Raw genomic sequence first — 20,256 nt, forward strand, 5'->3', positions numbered from 1 at the left:
TAAATCAACCCTTATGTCTCTCAAGCCTCTACCTTGGGCAGTGAGGTTTTCCTTTTGGCTAAAAGATCAATATGGAAAATTCATCTCAGAAAACTTGAGCTACCTATCTATTTTTCTGCATCTACCAACTGTTTGGAGGTATGCAATTGCTAAAAGCAAGCTCTTCTTATGCATTGTTTTAAATGTATATTCATTTGAGTTGGTCAGGAGCCAGAACCAGGGAATTTCCCAGTATTTATTTTAAATGTACAGGGACAATTATATCATTCTTAGAACAATGCATGTGTTGTTTTATATGGATAGACCTACTGCATACCTGGCATATTAATATAAGAAGTGAAAAAAGCCAAAGGATAAGGAGTCTATGTTTGCCATAGCAACCTACCATGTGCTGGTTACTGTTGGCAACACAGACAATTCTTTCTCCTAATTTCTATTGTAATTATTTTTTCTTTAATGCTGTAAAGACACAGAATTATAATTGTTAGCCTGGAATTAGTTCCCGGCATATACTGAATGACTGATTTACCTTGATGAGTACGTGGACGGATTATTTAAGATGGAAAAAACGTTAGAACAAAAGCAGCTGTGCATTTCTACCAGGTGTTGTTCACCTGGCCAAGTGTCTAATGTATACACTTCTTAGAGACATAACTTGGGGGGGAACACAAATGAGGTCTGTGTACTTTCTTAATCTAGGGTCATCACCTGGAGGGCGGTGGTATGCCATAAACTATCCAGACAACTCCATGGAAAAAAAAATAATAAAGTCAATAATAAAAACAAGAATGTATTTGATTTTCAGTAACATCAGCCAGCTTCCCTTCCACACTACGAGATACATTTAGCAGCATTTCAAGTCTAGGCCTGACTAGTTCAGCTTGTTTTCTGCTTGCGTGAGTTTTGATAAAAGGTAGATGGATAAAATACATAACGCCACGCAGCAAATTGTTTGTAGAAGTGACAAAAACAAAAAGCTGTTAGATAGGCAGAAAAGATATTTGAATTTTATACTATATGTGTGAGTACAGAAAAACTCTGTTATCTATACCGTTGCTTCTCCAGTCCAGAAAAAAATATGCAATATAAAAGTGGCTCCCATGTATTATTTATAATTGCTTGCTTAAAAGAAAATAATCAGAAGGGAAATTTGTAAGCTGCCTTTGCTGACCTTGCCTCCTTGCTTCAGTAGTTAGATTCACTGACCTGGAACAGACATGCAGATAAGGATTATGACTTTGGCCTGACTTCTACTGCATTCGTACTAAATTGGAACATAATAAACTTGTGGGTCAGACTACCAACCAGGAAACTAGAATTTTCAGAAGGAGGTTAGCAATAGCAGCATCCAATATTTCTTTCATGACAGGTTTACTTTAATACTTTAGGGCAGGGGGGGTCCAACTCAATGTCTACACGGGCCGCATCAGCATTATGATTGCCTTCAAAGGGCCAGTTGTATTTGTAAGACTATAGAAAATGTATCCAGGGCTTTTTTTCCTAGGTGCAGGAACTCCACGTATCGAACGGCGGGTGTGGCCAAATTGTGGGGGGATCTTAAAGGGGCAATAAATACCAGGAGTGCATTGTATGCGAAGTTCAGGGATGCGCTACATACAGAGTGCAGAGTCCAGGGGTGCGTTATGTACAGAGGGCAGTTTCAGGGGTGCACTATGCAAAGAATGCATAGTTCAGGGTTGCGCTATGCATAGAGTGCAGAGTTCAGGGGTGAACTGTGTACAGAGTGCAGAGTCCAGGGGTGCGCTATGTACAGAGGGCAGTTTCAGGGGTGCACTATGCAAAGAATGCATAGCTCAGGGTTGCGCTATGCATAGAGTGCAGAGTTCAGGGGTGAACTGTGTACAGAGTGCAGAGTCCAGGGGTGCGCTATGTACAGAGGGCAGTTTCAGGGGTTTACTATGCAAAGATTGCATAGTTCAGGGGTGCGCTATGCATAGAGTGCAGAGTTCAGGGGTGAACTGTGTACAGAGTGCAGAGTTCAGGGATGCACTACGTACAGAGTGCAGAGTCCAGGGGTGCACTATGTACAGAGGGCAGTTTCAGGGGTGCGCTATGCAAAGAGTGCAGAGTTCGGGGGTGCGCTATGCAAAGAGTGTAGAGTTCAAGGGTGCGCTATGCAAAAAGTGCAGAGTTCAGGGGTGTGCTATGCAAAGAGTGCAAAGTTCAGGGGTGCGCTATGCAAAGAGTGCAGAGTTCAGGGGTACGCTATGCAAAGAGTGCCGAGTTTAGGGGTGCGCTATGCAAAGAGTGCAGAGTTCAAGGGTGCGCTATGCACAGAGTGCAGAGTTCAGGGGTGCGCTATGCAAAGAATGCACAGTTTAGGCATGCGCTATGCACAGAGTGCAGAGTTCAGAGGTGCACTGTGTACATAGTGCAGGGTTTCGGGATGCTATGCACAGTGTGCAGGATTCAGCTCTCTTTCACAGGCTGTCCACATCTCACTTCCTCCTTGGGTTGCCACCTCATCCCTTTAAAACCGAACACATATGAATTACACAGGTTCTGAGGCTAATTTAATGCAGATAAGGCACCAAGTGAGCTTAATTACCACCTTAATCAGCCACAGAACCTGTGTAATTAATATGCGTTCGGCTTTAAAGGGATCAGGTGGCAACCCTACTTCCACGCACAACTCTCCCCCATCCACCACTTCTGCACAGATCTCAATCCACAACCCACATCTCTCCTGCCCCCCCCCCCCAAAAAGTTCTCGCATCTCACCTGCTCGGCTCGAATCAAATCGAATACTTCCTGGCAGTGTAGGCGGCTCCGCCTCTTTGTCTCACTTGCAGGGAGATCATCGGTCAGCATCTGTGCACCCGGGCACATATGGGCATCACAGTGCAGCTTACCAAATGATTCCCCATCCCACCCTTGTCCCCGCCGCCAGTGCAGGGCAGGCAGGGATCTGTGAACGCCACCGAGAGAAAAGCTGTCCTTGTAAACACAGAAGGCTTCTGCGTTTACAAGTGGCAGTGGTGAGCGGGGAGCAGAAGGCGAGAGCTAGGTGGGGAGGAACGGAGATCCACCACGTTCCATCTGAAAAAAAGTCTTGGGTGCAAGAGCCACATAAAATGACCTGGTGGGCCACATTTGGCTGGTGGGCCTTGTGGTTGACACATGTGCTTTAAAACTTAAAGTAGAACTATGGGCAAAACTTTTTTTTTCATTTTGGATATAGTAAGGGAGGGTTATAACCTCTGTTGGATTTTTTTTTTCCATCTGTTTCCCATTGCGAAGATTTCCCTTCACTTCCTGTTCCATAGACAAACAGGAAGGGAGAGGAAATCCCTGAAAATTAAGGGGAATTCATTGGGGACCCCCAGATCACCAGAATTAGTGCCCCCATTAGAAGATTTCCCCTCTAATACTTTTCTGGGGATAACCCAAAATTTGGTGTTTTATTTTACTTTCACTTTCAATGATAATAGTAAATAGGACAAATAGAGAGGGCGAATCTCCCTAATGGAGGCAACAGACACCAATACAAACTGACAGGTGTTCTAATCCCTCTGCACTCTATTAAAAAAAAAAAAAAGTTTTGCCTTCAGTTATACTTTAAATCCAGGCAAATAGATAAATATATGGATGAAATGCATATGTGAGAACTGTTTTACTTGCCAAAAGATTCACATTTTTGTCCATCCAGTCCTTACAGCACCGCCCAGTCTAAAAGTGGCAGAGACCTGATATTTCTCGGCTGTAGTTTCGCTTTTGCTTACAGGTCTCCTTTCTACCCCCTGCCTTGTGACTGGACAGTAAAAGGAGAAGAAGCAGGCTGATAAACTCAGCTCTCTGTCACTCTGCTTTCTCCTCCTATCAGCATGGCTTTTGAGAATACAACACACATGATTGGCTCCTTGCTTATTCCTCCCCCTTTTTGTGTTCTGCTGTTTAGATACTTCCACTCCTTGCATTCAATATAGTGGCTTATTGTTCAGCACCCTTTGCAGGGATAGACGAGCATGTTGAATAATGTGTGTAATCAAACATTCAATATCATAGGAAACCTGCTTTGAGATAAATTTGGAAGCTGCAACTGTGAACTTAAAAAATTGCTTTTTGCCTTCCTGGAATTCTGATTCTCTGATATAAACCCGTTCTGAGTCACTGACTTGGAACATACAGCAAATTAAGTCAGACGGACTGAGACAATTGATCAGCATGACATCCAGGCAAAGGAATGCAGCTCTGTATTCATTTAGGTCCAATTTCACTTTAGGGAGTCACCATGGCACCCTGCACTCCCAGTACAACACTGCAGAGATAAGGGTGGTGATGCCATAACATCATTGAGCATTGCCTAGTGCTGGAGAAGAGACAAACAGGACCCTGCCAGTCACATGACCAGCCTCAATATTTTTAAAGGAGGAGAACTTGGGGACAGGATGGGCTTGAATACATTATTTAATGTATTTCTCTGTAAGCACCTGGATTTGGACTCCGTATTAGCCTGTTGTAACCCTTTTACAGCAGAGCTCAGACTAGAAGTAGGAGAAGTAGGACAAGGAGCCAATCAGTTTTGCTTCGGTGCTCATATGCTAACAAAGCATTAGGAATGAGCAAACTGAGTAAGTTTTGCTCCACGTTCACTACAGCTAGTGGGAAATCTGCAGACCCTAAACATGGCGCCTAAACCTATTTTGAAGTCTATGGGAGCCAAATGTTGTTGCCGTTTTAAAGCCTAATTTGCAAGCCTATATTAAAAAAAAAAAAAAATTGTAATAATGGGACTGAGCAAAATGGTGCCACATCCCATTGTAATAAGAATTAAAGAAACAGCCAAAAGAAATATGAATATGTGAAATTTTAAGGCATGACACGCTTATTTATGAAAAGCAATTATTTTTTTATTAACAGCTTCTGGACCACCCCACGTACATGTACTGCAGCAGGGTGGCCCTTCAGCGTGAAATCACGTACCTGTACGTGGGAGGCACACACGCACCGCCGGCACCCCGCTCCCGCTGTCATTGGACACAGTGGGAGCAAATCAGTGAGTCCGCCAAGACCCGCCGATCGCTCCCGAGGCAGACAGAATGGCGGTCTGCCTATGTAAACAAGGCAGATCGCTGTTCTGTCAGAGGGGAAGATGGTAATCTTGTGTTTCTGCTAAGCAGATGCACAGGTCTCTGTTTTAAATGTTTCAAACAACCCCCCCACACACACACACACACACAGTTAGCAAGCACTCCCAGCGAACAGATTTAAACTTTTGATCGCCCCTGATGTTATCCCCTTCCCCGCCAGTGGCAGTACAGTGACAGTGCATTTTTTTTAGCACTGATCACTGTATTGGTGTCACTTCTCCCCAAAAAGTGTCACTTAGCGTCAGATTTGTCCGCCTCAATGTTGCAGTCCCACTAAAAATCGCTGATCTCTCCCATTACTATTAAAAATTAAAAGAAATTACATAAATCTATCCCATAGTTTGTAGACACTATAACTTTTCTGCAAACCAATCAGTATACGCTTATTGGGATTTTTTTTTTCACCAAAAACATGTAGCAGAATGCATATTGGCCTAAATTGATGAAGAAATTCAAATGTAATTTTTCAAAATTGTCAGTCTTTTTTTGTTTCTAGCGCAAAAATAAAAAACGTAATGGTGATCAAATACCACCAAAAGAAAGCTCTGGGGAAAAAAAGAACATTCGTTTTTTTTTGGGTACAGCGTCGCGCGACTGCACAATTGTCAGTTAAAGTAACGCAGTGCCATATCGCAAAAAATGGCCTGGTCATGAAGGGGGGTAAACCTTCCGGAGCTAAAGCGGTTAAAATGTGTGTTGAAACAGGGTGTTACAATAATGCCCTGTACACACGGTCGGATTTTCCGATGGAAAATGTGTGATAGGACCTTGTTGTCGGAAATTCTGACCGTGTGTAGGCTCCATCACACATTTTCCATCGGATTTTCCGACACACAAAGTTTGAGAGCAGGATATAAAATTTTCTGACAACAAAATCCGTTGTCGGAAATTCCGATCGTGTGTACACAAATCTGACGGACAAAGTGCCACGCATGCTCAGAATAAATAAAGAGATGAAAGCTATTGGCTACTGCCCCGTTTATAGTCCCAACGTACGTGTTTTACGTCACCACGTTTAGAACGATCGGATTTTCCGACAACTATTTGTGACTGTGTGTATGCAAGACAAGTTTGAGCCAACATCCGTCGGAAAAAATCCTAGGATTTCGTTGTCGGAATGTCCGAACAAAGTCCGACCGTGTGTATGGGGCATAAAACCAATCCCATTTCAACTAGAAAGACATATAGGTTGGCCTCATCCAGAGGGGTTATGCCACACTTCCAGTTATTAAAATAATACAGCAAATTGTAAAGCAATTGTATCAGTATAATAAATTGCATTATGTGATCATAGCTGCACAAATATATTCTAAATGTTATAAGTTGGGAGTGAGGTAAGCCTGAATCCTCAACGTGTTTCAGGAGGCTGGATGGGGTGCACAATATATGTTATGTAATAGGTTTGCTAGAAGACTGGAGGTCGCCACGATCTTAATGTCTGCCAGGCAGCTGTGGGGACACTCGAATTAGACACAAGGAGGCAACCATCAAGAGGAGTGTTACTTATATATTGTAAATTGCAATGATTCATAACATTGTAATGATAGCTATGTGTAGTGCAAGATCATGTCTCTCTGGTGAGCCCAAATGGTGGTGAATTAAGGTTCAGAAATCAGCAAGGTATTATCGATGGTCCCAAATACTAAAAATAGCAATATACACCTGCATTAAGGTTACACATGGCTCTCCGCAAAGTTTAAATCCCACGTTGGTGGTATGGTGGTATCCTCCCCTTGATTAATGGTATGATTTCCTTCAAAATCTGTATCAACCCTTATCCAGTGAATGGACCCAATGACCTTTCCAACAGGATGACCCATACTATGACAATCATCTCCCACCATTACACTTGTTTCAAATGACAGTTTCCCAGCGCTGCCGGAATGTCAACACACTTCCTCCCTATACAAAGAGCTACTTTAAGTTGCTGTAGAAGCAATGCAGAGCTGAATTTAGTGCCTCACGGGGGTGAACAACAGGATCGGCCCTTGTCTATTCACAGAATGCCCTGTAATTTGTGAAGAGAATACAAGGCGTTTTGTGAATGGACAAAGAAAGAGGAAAGCAGGGGTGAAATACAAAATCCCTTCACTGTCACAGCTGGAGCGCTCATCCCTGCAGCGCTGGATGTATAGTCCTCTCTGTACATTCCGCATGATGGAGGATTTTGAAACTAAACAAGCTAAACAAACAGCTATTTTGGCTATGCTTCTCCTATGGATTACAGCAGTGTACTTCATTCTGCGCTCCCGTCTACACTGACCCATTTACCCTGACTTTACTGTCCGGACCCACCCAGATGCCTGGATTGGCAGCTGGCTCAGCCTCTCAGTGAGACACTGGGAGATTGAGCCAGCCACTTCCGCCCCTCTCCACAGCCCAGAGCTCCAATTAGAGCTGGAGGGGCAGATCAGAGGGCCAGTGACTGACAGTCTGACAGTTACCAGCTCTCTGCAGGCTGATGACCGAGAACTGAAAGATCAGTTGCCTTTGATCTCTCACTTCTTGGTCTTAGAGGCGGTGGGGGACAGCTGCAGATCCGATGGTTGCTGCAGCCATCTAGGTATACTTTTCATTTAATCCAGACCTAGAATTAGAGGTAACCTGTTTTGTATGAAGCATAAGCCAAAAAATACCTTTACCTAGAGTTCAGCTTTGGACAAAGAAGTATCTAATTTGTTGTATTGCATATATGCCACCAAATGCATTATTGAAACAAAGTGAAAAAAGATTAAAGCAAAAACTACAGACACTTAGATCATCCTGTATTATTTTCGGTTCAGTGTACAGTTATGTTTTGTGAAGTTTACATGAAAAAAATCCTGCTTAGTTTTGGTTTGCCTAATTCTGTATTATTAGTGACACTTTACATACAACAGAATTATCAATAATAGTTGTCTATGTTAGTCTATTGTTAGCATGAATTAAACAGAATTTGGAGACCCAATCAGTAACTATGTCTCAGTAAAAATATATGACTTGTGCACTCAGTATGTAGCTATAGGGAACATGATACAAAGCTTATAAATGTACAGGAAGTCCCGGAGTAATAAACATCTGACTTACATACAACGCAAATTTACAAACAGAGGCATTGTGACGACTTGCTGCTCACCACATGCTGCCACCTACTGTCTGGTAGACCTGTAAGCAATCCCACCTCACTGCATGGCCAGTTAACCCTTTCATATGCTATCCATAAATTAAAAATCATTTTTGGGCTGGAGTTACACTTAAAAAATGTACCTGTCCCAACTTACATATGAATTCAACTTAGCGGAGTTCCAGCCTGGGTGAAAAAAAACTAAAAGTCAGCAGCTACAAATACTGTAGCTGCTGACTTATTATATAAGGACACGTACCTGTCCAGGGAGCCCTCGATGTTGGCACCCAAAGCCCACCCATCCATTGGCTCCGGGTGTAGGCTCCAGCATTCTTACTAAGGGAAACAGGAAGTGAAGCCTTACGGCTTCACAGCTCTTTTCCTACTCTGCACGCGCGAGTCCCCGTGGTACTTTCTGAATTGTCCCGTCATCTTCTGGGACACACACAGGTCCCAGAAGGCGACGGGGGGGCAGGAGGAGGGCACAAAAAAACGCAAAAGTGACTTACCTCGCCGCGGCGACATGGGATGGAAGTCCGGAAGAAAACATTCAAAAAAGGTATGAAAGGAAAAAAATATATATCCAAAAAGGAGGGGGGGTGGGGTGTGCTCTTGCTTCAAATGGGGTTTAATTTTTGCCTGGAACTCCTCTTTAAGAACAAACATACAGAACTGCCTGTACTAATTTTTTTATTCTGCGTTGAAAGTCTCAGTTGGATTATTTCCTGTACATTGATCTTGTGTATTTATGCAAATATTAAGGCTTTGGGGTTCATTCTCATTTTTGTTTTGTCTGCAGGTCTCAGCAGGACCACCAGGCCCCAGGGTAAGGATCTGTTTATAAGACAATTTATACTGATTATAGCTGATTCTATATTGGAATTGCCTTTGGAGCCCTGGAGTTTAACTGTTTATTTGACTTAGATTTCATGATAAGGCAAGAACAAGTTTGGATTTTTTAATAAATGTTGGGCCATATTTAGGAAAACTGACCAGCTGTTGGTGGTAGCCTTAAGAGTGCCGGTAACTGACCAGGGAGATTTTTGGTAAGGAGTTGCTGAGCAGAATAAGTGGGCTTCTTTTTTTTTTTCCTTGAAAGTGGAAGACCTCAAATTGTTACCCCAAAAATATTAGTGTGTAGCTCAGTGGAGCCTTCTATAAATAGAAGGTCATGTCTCATTCTATCACACATCTAGATGTACAGTTGTCCATTAGAGCAAAAAGTTATTATTTGCATGGCTCCACCTACTACCCTGAAGTGAGAAATAATCTTCCTATTTTTGGGAGTAACAATGCAAAGAGACATGTGAAAGCCATCTGTTACAAGAAGGCTGTATTGTGTTATGCACTCATCCGGGGGGGGGGGGGGGGGTGGTCTTTGTGGTTAGTTTAATCCCTTCTCACCATAATCTTTTGGATTATACTATGTAAAAATAATATAAATAGGGCAGTGCTACAGTTTCAGTTGGCCCATCTGACATATTGAGGGAGAATCAAGGCAGGAGCTTAACAATTAAGCAGAGAGAACACACAAATCACAGATCAGCAGATAGGGCAGTGCCACAGTTTCAGTTGGCCCATCTGACATATTTAGGGAGAATCGAGGCAGGAGCTTAACAATTAAGCAGACAGAACACACTAATCACAGATCGGCAGATAGGGCAGTACCACAGTTTCAGTTGGCCCATCTGACATATTTAGGGAGAATCGAGGCATGAGCTTAACAATTAAGCAGACAGAACACACAGATCAGCAGATAGGGCAGTGCCACAGTTTCAGTTGGCCCATCTGACATATTTAGGGAGAATCGAGGCAGGAGCTTAACAATTAAGCAGACAGAACACACAAATCATAGATCAGCACAGCAGATGGCAATATGGCAGCAACTAATCCCATTGTTGGGCATCTGTCCCTCCCACTGAGCTTTAGCTATTTCCCATTAGAGTGAATAGTACCCGCAATACAAAGATTGGCCAGCAGATGTTACAAACCCAGTTGCCCAAAAAATGACTGGCATTCTACTGGTAGATGATGATTGCATTGCCCACCCAGGTATGGTGGGTGGCTATTATTTGGTATTTAACCCTGAACATCAAGACCAAAAACATCCTAAATTTGGATTATTCTCCCCAATCAGTGATATCTTCACCCATAGGCATTGGTGTGTACAACCTATTGAATTAGGGTGTGCACCCCAGAGCACAAACACACATGCGTGTATATAAACAGAGCAGTGGATGGTGTCAGTAGAGCAGAGATTGGTGTTAGTAGGGCAGTGGACAGCGTCAGTAGTTTTAAATTTTTATTATTTTTTACAATATTACTTTTTTATTATTTTTTTACAAAAATCTTTTATTTTTTTTTAGCAGCCCTGTTGGGGGCTTTGGTGACATATTAAGAGTCTAAACAGACCCGTGATGTCTCAAGTCAGGGATCAGGGAGATAGAGAGGAGAAAGGGACCGAGGACAGAGATTCCCCATCCATTTTTCTGCAGCCTTAACTGCACTGTACAGTGAACGAATGGGAAGTGTTGTGCTGAGCAGCGTCCGGCTCATTCACAAACAGAAGCATGGCAAACATAGTTTACTATGCTTCAGTTAAGAATGAACACAGTAATGATTAGTACAGATCACTCACTGTGTTTACTCAGAAAAGGAAGAGGGGGCGATAAATTAAATATTTATTGGCTCCATCCCCCGCTCTCCATCCTGAAACATCCCCCACAGCAGCCGGTGGGAGAGGAGAGGAGGGAAGCTGGCAGCACTACAGGGGGGAGACAGGGCGCCAGGAAGCAGGAGGAATTGGCACCGCATGGAGTGATTAGGGTGTGCCCAGGCACACCTGGCACACCCTGCGCGCACACCTATGCCCATAGGCTAAATTGGTAGTACTTGTTTGCAGGTTTTCTGTTGCATTTAAAAAGGAGCAGCATAGGTCGTGGCAGACCTGGTGGGGGATCATTAAGTAGTACAATAGGAACCTGTTAGGCAATTGGAACACCCGGCAGTTTGCGCAGCATACAAAAAACCCTGTTCCCATAACTGCGCAACCTGGGGCATTCCCACTAAATATGATGCAGAGTGCCTCACAGAGAGCAGCCTCTAAAACACTCCACTGAAGCCATAGGATACATTCTGGCTAGGCAAGTAGGAACCAAATACCACCGCATCAAGACTTTAATACTAGCCTCTATCAGAGAGACATTCAATCATTCAATATTTCTTTGTAGGAAACTTGAAGCCTGGAATACCAGTCCTCCGGTTCCCATTCACAAGCAAGGTCCCTCTCCCAAGCCAGCATATATGGGTGCATCTGGGGAGAGGTCAGCAGGGACATATATGCAATGGAGATGCCACCCCTGGAGCCCTGATCTGTAGTACACCACTTCTCATAGGCCATTAAAGCTGGTGGCTCTATAGAGGATCAAAGAGACCTCAAGAAATGAGCTATTTGTGCAAATCTAAGTGTTCAGTAGGAGGCATCACTAGATTTGTAATACAGTAAGAAAGTGTAAGGGGACTGCTACATGTAAAAAAAATGTCCCATATGGTACAGACCTTACGTCTGATGTCTTTTAACTAAACAAAATTAGTAGCATACCACCGCAATCTCATGAAAATCCTGCTACCTCATTATAACACTATACAGTATTTAAAGCGGAGCTCTGTCTGAAAAAAAAAATTACAGTCAGTAGCTACAAATACTGTAGCTGCAGTGCTGACTTTTATTATAAGGAGAATTACCTGTCCAGGGATCCCGTGATGTTGGCACCCCAAGCCCAATTGGCTTCAAAACTGGCAGTGAAGTCTTCAGGCTTCACAGCTGGTTTCCTACCACGCATGCACGATCTTACCCGAAAGTGGGAACGGTTATCTGTCAAAACCAGATACCCGCTCCCCCCCAAAAAGTGACAAACGTGGAAGTAGAGGGGGGGTCCAAACAAGCAGAGCTTCCCATTTTGGGTGGAGCTCCGCTTTAATGGTATCCTACTTAAAGCAGAACTTTACTTTCTCAGTCAAGATTAACCATTTTTAATCCCTATGCTGGCAGAATTAGTACATAAATAGGAAGGTATATTATATTTCCTTGTTTTAGACTTTTTTTTTACCAGTTGCTTTCTGGTTTCTGACCTAGGCGAAAATGATGTCATACATCCCAAGAGTCTTCATGTACTTTTTTCTTCTCTTTTATCTGGAGGAGGGGCTTTCTCAGCTAAGCACACCATTCTGCCGGTGTCTTGCCGAGAAAGTTCCCCCGGCGGATAAGGACCCCCCTCTACTGTGCAGGCGCAGCGCTTGCGCAGTAGGAACAACAAGGGAGCCGCCGAAAAGAGCCGAAGCTGAACACCCGAGTCAGCTGTACACGGCGCCTGCGCACTACATTCTACCCTATGTCCACGTTAAAGCCCGACCATCCAAGTGGACATAGAGGTAGAATAATAATATGCCAAGCGCAGTGAGGCCGTGCCCAAAGCATGGCGAGCGTGACAAGCCCACGAGGGGCGTGTTACAAACTCTTGGCATGCAGGCGTCGTGTACAGCTGACTCAGGTGTTCAGCTTTGGCTCTTTTCGGCGACTCCCTTGTTGTTCTTACTGCTCAAGCGCTGCGCCTGCGCAGTAGAGGGGGTCCTTATCCGCCGAGGGGAACTTTCTCGGCATGAACTAAGGGTAGATGGATTCCAGGAAGTAAATTCTACATGAATCATCTGCCCTTACTCAAGATGGCCATGGCTAGAAATGCTAGAGGCGTGTTTCCAAATGAAACAAAGCATGGACACACAGATGGATGGGTGCATTTGCTTTGAATATTAAAATGAACTAAATAGCCTTTTTTAGTTTGTGGTGCTCAGATACATTTTAGTTCCGCTTTAAACAAAATGTTGATTCTTTTCTTTCTTCATATACAGTAAAACCTTGGATTGAGAGCATAATTCGTTCCGGAAGCATGTTTGTAATCCAAAGCACTTGTATATCAAAGCGAATTTCCCTATAAGAACTAATGGAAACTCAAATGATTCGTTTCACAACCATTTATTCATACGTCCTTTAGTTTATAGTCCATAAAAGATTATACCAATGTCATAGGTTGCGTAACCATAAAATGTCCATCCACAAATGGCAGCCTCCACAAGGGGATTAGAAGCAAAATCCAGCAAGAGCTACAGAGTATAAAAGAGAAGAGAGGAGCCTCTAAGTGTAGCAATATGGTTACATTTAATGAAAGTAAAACATTTAGCAACTTACATGGTTGATGATTAAAACAGGCACATCTAAGTATGCAGGCATCCGGGGTAAAGCTGTCCACATAGACCTCCGCACCGCCGGCTCTCACCGCTGTCAGTCTGCAATCGTGACCGGGAAGACTACTCTGCAGTAGAGCGATCTGAAAGCGAGGCTTGAAGCGCTCGTGGAGCGCAGCGTGAAAGGGATGACGTCAATGGCAGTGAGGAGGATGGTCTATGTGGACAGCTTTACCCCGGATGCCTGCATACTTAGATGTGCCTGTTTAAATCATCAACCATGTGAGTTGCTAAATATTCTACCTTCATTAAATGCAACCATATTGCTACACTTAAAGGCGCCTCTCCTCTCTTTTACACTCAGTTGTTGCGTGACGCTTCTTGTACAGTATATCAAGACATAGCTAATTTATTAAAAAATGTTGCTTGTCTTGCAGAACGCTCTCAAACGAAGTTATTCTCAAACCAAGGTTTTGCTGTATTTCCATTTTGAAATACAAGATAAAACTTGCAAAACACAACTGAATTTAGCCATGTGGAAAGTAACTTGTATTTATTATAGTTACACACAGTCCTATAAATTCAAGTGGAAAATCCCTACAGGAGGTCTTTGAAGAGTTTTTCTATGGAAGCTGTTTACACGTGTTTGATCTTATCTTGTAACCTTAGTGTGATTTTTCCTATACCGCTGTACAGTACTTTAGAATCATAGCACAGTTTTTTGTGTTAAAATGAATCACTAAAAGAAAGTGCAAAAAAAGCTGCCCTTGCAAAAGAAGATAGTAAATACTATTCCTGCTGCTCTGATGAAGAGAAATCAATGTATGAAGTCTCTTTAGAAACAATAGAGAAACTCCTAGAAGTGTTGGTTACTAAAGAGACTTTGGGGGGCAATTTTGTTTCATCAGAGCGGTGTTAGTGGGTGTGGGCAGTGGGAGAAGTAAGTATTTCTCTTGTTTCAAGGAACAGCTTTTATCTGCACTTCACTACAGAATCACTTTAACACGCCTATGTGTATGGATCTAACACCAGTGCAAGTAGCAGCTTGTGGTTTGCATTAACCAGTGGCAACCTTTAAAGTCCACCAACTTAGAGTCAGTCAAACAACAAAAGCTGATTTATTATTGATTGCTATGGGCTACTGCACACCAATTTTATTTGCACTATGCAGTTGCCTTTCAAAAGTCTTAAAACAAATCACTGGTAAGTGTGACATATTCAAAATAACACTTTAAATACTGTGTGGATCACTTTCTGTTCCTTTTTTATATTAAAGGGGAACTATAGAGGTTTGGGGTCAACTCTAGCAAAACTCAAGAAAAAACAATAACATAAAAATGAATAAGCCATTAAAAGATAAAACAGGAAAAAATATCTTTTGCTGCAATAATATTCACCGTCAATATAAATATTTTCCCTGTAGTCCTTTTTTTGTGATGTACTCAGTCTTATTATTATTAAACACACTTCCTCTGCGCCCAGGTTATCCTGGACCTAACCCAGCCTGTTTTTGGATGGTATAAGGAGAAGAAGCACAGTGATACTAAAAAAATAGCCCAATAACCACTTCAGCCCCGGAAGGATTTACCCCTAATGGCCAGGCCATTTTTGTGATACAGCACTGCGTTACTTTAACTGACAATTGCGCGGTCGTATGATGTTGTACCCAAACAAAATTGACGTCCCTTTTTTTCCACAATTAGATCTTTCTCTTGGTGGTATTTAACTGACATTTTTGATACTTTTTTGGGAACCAGTGACATTATTACAGTGATCAGTGCTAAAAATATGTATACAGTATGTATGTATATATATTGTACTAATGACACTGGCAGGGAAGGGGTTAACATCAGTGGAGTAGAGATCTGCCTTGTTTACTTCAGCAGATCCCCGTTCTGTCTCTGCGGGGAACGATCGCGGGTGGCCGGCGGACATAGAGTCCGTCAGACCCGCTGATTGGCTTCCCCGCTGGCCTATTGGAGCATGCGTGCGCCACATGCCCATGAAAGCTAGTGCACGAATCGCCTGCCGGTACGATGATTTGAGCAGCCAAGCCACCTTGCCGCACTACATCTGCGGTGGGTGGTCGGCAAGTGGATAAAAGATAAAATATAAAGAGCAGAGTGGGCTGCATACTTATCTTCAGACTATCCCTCATTAGTTGTCCTTAAAGTGGATGTAAATTCGATTCATGAAATTTGAGCTGGGCACATATATCTGCAGTGTTTTGTTATCTCTCTGCAAAGCACTACGTCCCGTAGCTGTCTCCTGCTCTGTTATTCTGTTATCAGCCTGATAACTTCTGACAAGTTCTCTGTCACATATGATAAAAGAAGCCAGAGTTTTGTGTTGGGAAGGTTGCTATAAATAGATTAGCAGAGCCCTGAACTATTCAACGAACAGAGCTGAAAGTCTCTACCTATGAGGAGAGGGAGTGTGTGCCTTTCCTCCAATCAGCTCCCCTGGCTGTATGCCCAGGCTTCACTGCAGTGCTAACCAGGAAGAGAAAATCTCCTAACATGATCTGAACTTTCTAAACAGTATATAAAGCTGAAGACAGTAGATATACATGTAAAACTGAAAAAGATTTGTTCTATCCCTGTGTATCATCTGAGGCTGTTCACTTCATATAGGAGAGGGTTTACATCCACTTTAATCTTTTGAGCTGAATGACGGCCAGCATAATTCATCCCACTTCCTCCAGGCTTTCATGAGAACCCCCCCACACACACACACACCCTTTCAACCAGTAGTAAACTCCACTTTTTAACTTGTACCAGTTAAGCCAATACTACGGCTTACCTCTAGGTACAGTGAACATCTCCTAAATGTGCACCATTTATGAGATTTTTAGATGTGTAGCAGCCGGTGATGTCACTGGAGCATGGGCACAATACTCTGAATGGAGAGCACACTCAAGTGTCCCATCCATAGAGTTTCCTGTGCCTTGATCGTGACTCCCATGCTGTCATCACAGCTCAGCTATTCCAGAGCCCACGAACCCAGAAGGAAGACCGGGTGAAGATGGAAGCCCTGTCAGCGGTGACAGCGCACTTCTGGATCAGTTTTACAGGTAAGTCTTTTATGATGTGCTAGTATGTACCCCATACTAGCACATTATGAAAGTTACCTGTAAAACATTATGCCATTAACTTGTTCCAAATCAGAGACAGTCCCTCAAAATCAGGGACAGTTGGGAGCTATGTTATATATCTGCCTAGAGTTCAGCTTTAGAAACAGCTTATACTGTACTATCCAGTCCTTATCCTTTGTTTGTGTGTTTATACAGTAAAACAATTTATCGTAGTTAATGGGGATTCATATAATAAAAACAAATGGAGATTGGAAAATAAAACTTTTTTAAGCTGAACTCCAGCCTTACCTTGAGTTATGGACAGTTGTTCAGAATCCTCTCCTGTACTGAAATTGCTTAGAGTACTTTCACACTGGGGGGGGGGCATTAGCGGTAAAGCACCACTAATTTTAGCAGTGCTTTACCGATGTAATAGCGCTGTTTTTCGCCCACTAGAGGGGCACTTTTAACCCCCGCTAGCGGGCGAATAAAGGGTTATTAGCTCTCGCAAAGCGCCGCTGCCGAATCGCTTTGCAGGTGCTTCGACAGCGGTGTCCATTGATTCCAATGGCAGGGGCGGTGGAAGAGCAGATTAAATGCCAGCTTTAATGTCTTTATCATAAACTGCACTGATGTGGCTTGTCCTAAAATGACTTGCCCTATGATAAAAGGTACAGTACATCAGTTAGGCTTCATGTACACGGGACGTTTTTACAACTTCTCCTGAACGATTTAACTTGACAGAGAGTAACCTATGTTTACATGCCGCATTTAGCAGGGGTTTGCAGCGTTTTGCTGCGTTTGCATTTAGAAGTGTTTAAAAAAAAATATTTTTTTTTTTTCCAAATAGCAAAAAATTAAAAACGCCCATTAACGAAACACAGCTAAATGCGAGTTACCGTGTTTAGATGCATTTAGCCGCGTTTAGACGCTTTTGGCGCTTAAAATGCCTGTAAACTCAGCTGCTGAACGCATTTTTTTGTGTTCCAAAAAATGCCTCTAAACTCAACTACCTAGAAACGACTGTAAATGGCCCTGTGTACATGGACAGATAGATAACATAGAGGAGAGTTCAGGGGCAGTTGAAGAAAACACCCAACTGCTCCTAAACGTCCGTTTACCAGCAGCAGTGTACATGAGTCCTTAGTATTAACCTCCCTGACGGTATTCCCAAGTGTGGCTCGGGGTGGATTTTCAGCACCAAAAGCGGTAACCCCGAGCCATACGTGGGATTGCATCGCAGGATCCAGGTACAGCAAACTTACCTTGTCCCCAGGATCCTGCGATGTCCTCACCGCTCTGTGAGCGAGCCGTCCTCCGCTCAATTCATCACAGCGCCGAGCTCCGTTCCCTGCGAGCGTTGCGACGCACGGGGACGGAGAACGGGAACGGCGAACGGCGTCAAGTTCAAAAGGTAAAAAACACAATACATATACAGTACAATACAGTACAGTAATCTTACAGATTACATTACTGTATCCATTTATTTCACATCCCTTTTGTCCCTAGTGGTTTGTCCAGTGTCCTGCATGCAGTTTTATATTATAAAAACTGTTCTTTCTGCCTGGAAACTGGAGATTGTCCATAGCAACCAAAACCGTCCTTTTACATCAAAAGTGGTTTTAGACCAGCTAGAAAACAGCGATAATAAATTAGAATCACTTGCAGAATTGAGCGATAGTGATTTGTGGGGAAATCCGTCATCAAACACTGAAAGTAATGACAGCGACAATTCTGCAACTGAGCAAATTTCAGTGTTTTTTGATTTGTTTACATTATTGAATACTTTTTATTATTATTATATTATTATAATTATTTATAGTTATTTATTATATTATAATTTATGATTTCGTGTTCAAACTTTATCATACCCGGGATGTCTACTAGACTCTTGTTTGGACAGATTTAAGTGAGTTATTCCTAAAAATTACAGGCCTACAATATAAAACGCCAAATTTTCATACAAAATAATTGTACCGCTTTCAGCATCAAAAATCTGAAATAATCATACCGCCAGGGAGGTTAACATAGACGGGAGCCTGCATAATACCTGTATCCCTCTTGCTAAGAAAATATAAGCCAGTATGTTGGGCTGGTAAAGTCTGCAAAAAACATGGAGAGCTGCATCCAAATGATTCTGTTTTAACTTGCTTATACCAGGTAAAAAGAGCAATGTTAACAACTACAGTTTTCCTCTTTCATTTGGTGAAAAACTATTGGAAATGAGATATTCATATTACAAGGGTTACATTTCAAGTGCTAACACCACACCAATTATTGCATTTATTTTTTTTGTCTTTGAAATAAGGCTTAAGCCAAAACCATTTTCTAGTTTTTAATAGAATGGAGAAGAGTTTTTTTTTTTTGTTTGTTTGTTTGTTTTTTCTTCATTTTTTAATTATTATTTTGCTGTAAACCTCCTAAGTGAGTGAAAATCTTGCCCTTGAGAGTTGTCACTGGAACAGATGTTCTCATTTGAAGATTCCCCTTCTAACTACAGTTTACTGCTTGGGACCCCATATGTCAGTCTTTTCAACATATCTTATTCCACACATTAACACCCTTCTTAACACTATTATATACAAACATCTGCAATTACTGTATTCAATTTATTTTTTAATGATCTCTAAATGGAAAAGGGGCTGCTGATTGGAAGTGTGCCTATTAGACATATGTGGTATGGCAAAAGCCATATAGTTATTTTGCCATAAAGTGAATGTTAAACATATGGCCTTTGATGAGAATGTTATGCTGAGTGCACTATGAACTTTACAGTGAAAACTGTTTCCTGTGAAATCTACTATGTATTGTTCCATTCAGTCACATCTGTTATTTTGTGGCTGCCACGCAGGTTCTATAGCCTATATAGTAAAGTTCATCTCTAATGCAATGTAAGATGTACAGTCTTTACACTTTATTTACATGGATAGCATTGAAGTTGCTTTTCTAGAAAAAAAATGGTATTCTTCAAAAATATTCTTTTAAGTAAAGGTGGAAAATATATAAGATATATTCTTACTTTACGTCTTAATATCAAACATATTTTCAAGCATATCATAAAAATGTCATATGTTTGTAATAGGAGACATTTTGCACTATGGCTCATAGTGTGCATATTGCAATTACTATGAACAGGTAAGAGAACGTGATTATTTTGCTTCGGTACGCCGTGTACTGTAGATCATATGTGACAAAAGACCTCAACAGTGCAACAAACGTCACATAATAACTCATCACAATTACATACAAAGCAACTCTATGATTATGTTTTCGAAAGCTGGATTATATAGTATACCTTGTTGCATCTGTTATTTTCTGAAGCACAACATATCCATTCCTGATATGCCCTGCATACAGGTAGTTGCTAGTTATGTTAAATACCGTGAAAAGACTTTGCTTCATATCTGGAGTTATTGCCTTACTTTCGTTAATGAATGCAGCTGGTAGTTGCTAGTTGCTAATTATGTTAAATACTATGAAAATGCCTTATCTTTGCTTCACATCTAGAGTTATTACCTTACAATTGTTAATGAACACAGCTGTTTTTTTCACATATAATGATTTTCTTTACCGCTTCTTATCATAGGGTCTCAAAGGTGAAAGAGGGCAGTCTGGAACTTATGGACCCAAAGGGGAGAGAGGAGAACGAGTGAGTAGTTTTTTTGTTTACTTGATTTTTCTTGAAAATGTTTATACAAAAAAAGATTAAAAAAATATATGCAGAAAAA

At 42.0% G+C, this 20,256-nt stretch overlaps 1 protein-coding gene across 6 annotated transcripts in view; it reads left to right on the forward strand.

Moving 5' to 3' along the window:
* The window catches only part of COL16A1 (collagen type XVI alpha 1 chain), a 283,723-nt gene that overhangs the window by 144,804 nt on the left and 118,663 nt on the right, over window positions 1-20,256 (forward strand). For all 6 annotated transcript variants that reach the window (XM_073615404.1, XM_073615405.1, XM_073615408.1 and 3 more), the window contains exons 11-12: window positions 9,014-9,040; window positions 20,115-20,177. In XM_073615404.1, coding sequence (XP_073471505.1) covers window positions 9,014-9,040; window positions 20,115-20,177 — 90 coding nt within the window. The remainder of the gene's footprint in view (window positions 1-9,013; window positions 9,041-20,114; window positions 20,178-20,256) is intronic.

This window comes from Aquarana catesbeiana, linkage group LG02 (assembly GCF_042186555.1).
Source record: "Aquarana catesbeiana isolate 2022-GZ linkage group LG02, ASM4218655v1, whole genome shotgun sequence".
In the NCBI taxonomy this organism is placed as follows: Eukaryota; Metazoa; Chordata; class Amphibia; order Anura; family Ranidae; genus Aquarana; species Aquarana catesbeiana.